The sequence below is a fragment of the Quercus suber genome, unplaced genomic scaffold (assembly GCF_002906115.3).
Source record: "Quercus suber isolate HL8 unplaced genomic scaffold, Cork oak 2.0 scaffold_124, whole genome shotgun sequence".
Lineage (NCBI taxonomy): Eukaryota > Viridiplantae > Streptophyta > Magnoliopsida > Fagales > Fagaceae > Quercus > Quercus suber.
The window spans coordinates 428,645-434,613 of NW_027069588.1; the positions used below are offsets into that span (position 1 = coordinate 428,645).

The 5,969-nt window shown below is 37.7% G+C and overlaps 1 protein-coding gene across 1 annotated transcript; it reads right to left on the bottom strand.

Moving 5' to 3' along the window:
- Positions 1-5,390: 5,390 nt before the first annotated feature.
- Positions 5,391-5,969, bottom strand: LOC136068591 (uncharacterized). The gene has a single exon (XM_065775946.1). The coding sequence runs from the start codon at positions 5,967-5,969 to the stop codon at positions 5,391-5,393; it is 579 nt and encodes a 192-aa protein (XP_065632018.1).

Sequence of the window (5,969 nt, forward strand, 5' to 3'; positions counted from 1 at the left end):
GATTATGGGATTCCTCAAGACACCATGGTTGTCTATTGTGATAATTCTAGTGCTATAAATATATCCAAGAATCCTGTTCAGCACTCTAAGACCAAACACATTGAACTTAGGTATCACTTCATTAGGGATTTGGTTGAAAAGAAAATTGTTGCTCTTAAGTATATCCCTACTGATCGTCAAAACGCTGACATCTTCACCAAACTGCTTAATGGAAGTAAGTTTGAGACACTTTGTCAAGTTATTGGTGTGCTTCGGTGTCCCTAGTCTCTTTTCGCTTTCATGGTCCTAGTGCTTCATTGCTCATTTCTCTGTGACCATTGTTCTTTGGTGTTTGTGTTTTTGTGTTTTTTTCTAGGACTTGCATTACATTACATTCATGCATTTCATTCTAGGATTACTTTGTTTTCTCTTTTAAATTTTTTTTTTTAAAAAAAAAAAGGGAGAAAGCAAAAATATGTTTGGCATTATTTTTCTTAGTTTTTGAAAACAAGGTTAGTTAATTTATTTACACATAACATGTCTTGTGTATCTTGTTTGGTTTTGATGAGCTTATTTATTGCACTTGACTAGTTGAAACTTTGTAGTGCATGTTGTATGGGAAAGATGTTTATGGTGTTTATCACTTTGTCTTAATCTTGAAGTCACAAGTTATTTGACTATCGGACTTGAACATTTTGAAAAAGGCATAAATAACCATCTCACCACTGTTCACTAGCTAATCATGAACACTTTAGTGCATCATAAAATTTTGTGTTCGAGAAAGTGTAGGACATGCACAAAAAGAATATAAGGTGTAGCCTCAGTTAATTGCTTAATACTTAAAATTGGTGTGTACTATTAGGTTTGATGCCATTTCACATAATTAAAATTGGTGTGTACTATTAGGCTTGATGCCAATTCACATAATAATGAGGCAAAATTCAAGAAACCTACATGATTGCAAGCTTATGTTCTAGGAGATGTGGGAGTTATATGATGTAACTCTTTTGGTGATAGTCTCTTTTAAATGTGTGATGAATTTTGTAGACTTTGTGATTGATTTCTATTCACATATCACCTTACATGTATCTCAAGTTTTTGCTAGTTTATACACACTACACAAGTTACTCTTTGCTAAACACTGTACATGTTATTGTGTGTGTTTTTGGTCTGACCAACCAAGTTTGAAAATACCTTAAGTATTATGCAAAATTCTCACCACTGTTCACTAGCCAATCATGAACACCTTAGTGCATATCATAAGATTGTGTGCTCGAGAAAGTGTAGCACATGCACAAAAAGAACATAAGGTGTAGCCTCAAATTAAATTAAAAACTGGTGTGTACTATTAGGCTTGATGCCAATTCACTTAATTCAAACCGGTGTGTACTATTAGGCTGAATGCCATCTCATACAAATAAGAGGCAAAAATGCAAGAAACTTACATGATTGCAAGCTTTTGTTCTAGGAGATGTGGGAGTTATAGGATGTAACTCTTTAGGTGATAGTCTCTTTTAAATTCTATGTGATGAATTGTGTAGACTTTATGTTTGATTGCTATTCACATATCACCTCACATGTATCTCAAGTTTTTACTAGTATCACACACTACACAAGTTACTCCTTGTTAAACACTGTACATGCTAGTGTGTGTGTTTTTGGTCTGACCAACCAAGTTTGAAAATATCTTGAGATTTGTGCACAACATTTTTGTTGCTTGAGAAAATTCAATGGGAGAATGATTGAAACTTGTTTTTGACATAATTTGGGTTTAAAAAAATTTGGGTTTTTGAAAAGGCATTCCATCTCATACTCATGCATTTTGCTCTCCTTGTTTAATGCTTTGAGGAGTTGTTTTTCAAAATTAGGTTTGTGTCTTTTAAAACTGGATTTTTTTAAAAAAATTTAGTGAGCCTCTGCCCATTTCGATTGATCCAGTCTGTTTTTCGATCGATCGAAAAAGTGCTTTAGTTTGTTCTAAAATGACTGTTTCATTCGATCAATCGAATGTAATTTTCGATTGATCGAAGATCGTGGAAAAGCTTTTTTAAAAAAGTTCAGATCTGACTTTTTCAAAGTTCTATTTCAAACTTTTCAAACTTTTTCTTTTCTCTCTTCAACGAGGCAAGGCTCCACATAGAGATTTTTGTCGTTTTCCTCCGAATTTTTTGCAAAATCTCTCTTTCCTCAAGCTGGTAAGTTTGTTTTGCCCTTCCTTTTTGAGTTTATTTACATATTTCATGCATTTTTCATGCATTTATGCTCAAAATTTTGGAACTTTTTCTATTTGGGATTTCTGTTGATTCAAGTCCTATTTTGTGAAATTGATCAATGGGTTTTTGTGGGGACATGCTATGGACATGATCTTAATAGTTTAATTTGATCAATTTTGAATTTGGTGAAAAATTGAAAAATCTAGGGTTTCTAATTGATCTGATTTGGGGATTTTGTTAAATTGGGCAGAATTTGATGAAATTGGCTTGTTGTATTGATGAAATTAAGTATTATAATCTATGTGCTGAGTTTTGTAATGCTTAATTTATCAATTTGTTTTAAAAATTTTCAAGTGGTTTTCAATTTTTGGGGTTTTTGTTAAGAAATTCCCTGCTCAAGCCAATTTTGTCAATTTAATCTCAATTAAACTAAATTGTGTACTGCATTAGTACATGCATCATGGCATTGTATCTGTTCATGCATCATATAGATTTTCATTCTATTATTTTTGTTGCTAACTTGCAGTCTGTCCTTGGTTTTGTCTTCTGTTGTCTTTTTGGTTTTCTCTTTTGTGTCTCTGTCCTTTCCTTAGCATCATGCCTAGGAAGAGTAGAGCCCGTAGGTCCATTCCCTCTTTTTCTCCATCCCCTCCTTCCTTTGACCGTGAGAGGTTTCCGAGTGAGAAAAACCAAGAGCTTTTTGAGAAATTTAACCTTAAGAGAAAGATTTGGGCTGAGCATTCTGTTCTGTTAGATGAGCTAGATCCTGCCATTAGGGCAAACTTTGAGCGTCGGGGCTGGTTACCCTTGTTGGACATTTCTGATCCTCCTCCACCTTCTGCCTTGATTAGAGAGTTCTATTCGAACATTTCTATCCACGTCTATGATTCCAACACTTTAGTAAAGAGTTGGATACGAGGTGTAGGGTACACCATTACTCCTCAGGTAGTGGCTGATGCTCTAGGGGTACTGTTGGTTAGGAATCCTGTCTATCCATATGACAAGTCTCCCGAGCTGAGTGACGTTTTGTCTTTCATCACTGGGACTTTTGTCCAGTGGGGTTCTGATCCTAGGATCACTTCTGCTGAGCTTCCGGGTTGCACTATTTGTTCTTTAGGATAGTTTGTCATTCCATCTGGCCCATTTCTCATGTTCACACCATTCCTCTTGAGAGGTGTGTATTTTTATACGCTCTGGTTACTGATGCTCCTATTAGTTTTCTCCATCTCTTTCTTCGTTTTTTGAACGATGTTTATAGGAGTTCATCTACTTCTCATGCCCTTGTTCATCCTATTTTTATTCATAGGATTTTGCTCTATCTTGACCTTAGTGACTTCCCTTCCTCTGAGCCCGTTCATGTGATAGCTCCTATAGGTGCGTCTTTTCTTAGACAGAGGGCCGCTCATCTTCGAGCTGGTTCTAAACACCCTACGTCTGAGCCGTCTAGTAGCGCACCTCCTCCTTCTTCTTCTACAGGTATTGCTGGTGAGGATGTTCCTGATCCAGTTGGTGATGATGCTGCTGCTGCTGATGTTCCTCCATCTCCTTTGACCGACTTTGATGTTCGTCGTACTCTGGAGACTGTCATGACCGTTCAGGCGGCTCATGGTCACATTTTGGTGGACTTACTCGATGAGATTCATGCTCTCCGAGCCGATTTAGCGCGCCTTCATTCACCCTCACCACCTCCTTTTGATGGCAACTCATGATTGCTCTTTGGCATTCCGTCACAAAAAGGGGGAGTGGAGTTTTGACTTGTAGAGGGCTTTTGTTGTTAGGGGGAGATTTTTTTGTTACTTGTTGAGAGGAGCTTGTGGAGTTTTTAGAGTGTATCTAGGTGCTTCACTTTGTATATCATTTTTGGAGATATTTATGTTAGGGGGAGTAACATTGATTGATATACATTTTTTTTTTATTGATTCTTGTTGATTTGTGATTCACTGCTTATTGATTTATATTTATGAGTTGATCATTTATATATGTCTTTATTTTGTGTTGTGTGGATCTTACAAGAATGTTATACCTGTTGTTTTACTATTTTCTGTCACACTTGTGTTTATGCGTTTGTTGAGTATTTCAGGAATATACAGGTTGATTCAACTAAGCTGCTGTCTACACTTGCAACCGATGGATAGTAGTTAGGCTGAATTTGAAGTTTATGAGCATTTCTTTGTAAAGGGCTTTTTACTTGTAAAACTTTGAGCTTTTAGTTAGGGTTTTGTCACGGATTGCCAAAGGGGGAGTTTGTTAGGTTCTAAGGTCTTAGGATTTTATGTATTTAGAACTTTAATTTGTAATGTTGACCAACCATGATCGAAACAATGTATTTAGTCTTGTTTAGGCTTGCTCAAAGTTGGTTTATTATTGTAAAGTTGGAATCAAGTGGCTGCAGAAGTACTTGGGACTTTCGGCCTGGCTCGATCGATCGAAGAATAGACTTGATCGATCGAAAATTGCACAGGTTGATTTTTCTGCAGAATTTCCAACTCAGCCCTACTTCATTAAACGTTTAGGGTTTTATGTTTTTACCCTAGGTATATAAACTAAACCCTAGCCACATTTTTTAGGGTTGCTTTAATTGTATTGTTGCTCATACATTGCTGTTTTGTGTAAATCTCTTGTGAGATCTAGAGGAGCTTTCCTTTACATAAAGCTTAGGGTTTTCAAGTTGGAGATAATATCAATATCTTGATGATCAACTTGGTTGCTACCATTGAAGCTTAAAGAATATCAAGCGAGGGTGCTTGTAGCTGATTGAAGAATCCAAGAAAGAAGGAGTCCGTGGATTCGGAGCTTGCACGTGGTTGTGTCAGTAAGTTCTACTGGTGGGTAGCATTAGGAAGTCAAGCGGGGAGCTTGTAGTCCTTCTGTATGAACTTCGATTCTTTTGCATAGTGGATTTAGGTTTACCTTGATGATAGCTAGGTCAAATCCTCCTCAGGTTTTTACCGTGTGGTTTCCTGGGTCATCATATCTTGTGTTCATTTATTTTCTGTTGCTTTATATCTTGATATGATTATTTGATTGCTTTAACCTAGAATTGCATAATTTGACTAAGTAATAACTTGGCTAATTAATCTAGGCTAACCAATTTGGTTGTGTTTTAAGGGGTCTAAAACCGTTCAAAACTTGCACTAAGTCCTCGCATTTAGGGCCTTCATTAAGATCTTCGGCGGGTGACAACCGTCCTCTTAACTGCTATAAGTCTCCTTCTGCCCTTACTAAGGATTTAGTTTTAGGCTGGTGTTGTACGACAGCCACCAAACGTTGTCTAGCTGAGGATTGATCTCTGCGGATTTCACAAACGCGCCCTTCGGATGGATATTTAACTTTTTGATGCAGATTGGAGGAAACAGCCCCTAGCGTGTGTAACCAAGGTCTGGCTACAATTGCCGTATAAGGGGAATAAACATCTGCAACAATGAAGTCCACTTCCACTACTTCTAAGCCAGTCTGTACGGGCAGCCGTATCTGTCCTTTCGAGGTGACCATCCTTCCCTCGAAGCTAACCAGGGAAGAACAGTATGGAGTTAAGTCATCAAGCTTGAGGTTCAGCCCCTTGTAGAAGTCAGGATACATAATCTCCACCGCGCGACAATGATCCACCATCACCCTCTTCACTTCATATCCCTCGATTCTAAAGGTGACTACCAAAGCATCGTCGTGAGGTTGAATGGTTCCAGCTTTATCTTCGTCCAAAAAGCCTAAAACAGGCGGGACAGCCGGTTTAGAGCTCCTCGGATCTCGACCAATATCCCCTATGGGTAGCCGAGCCAT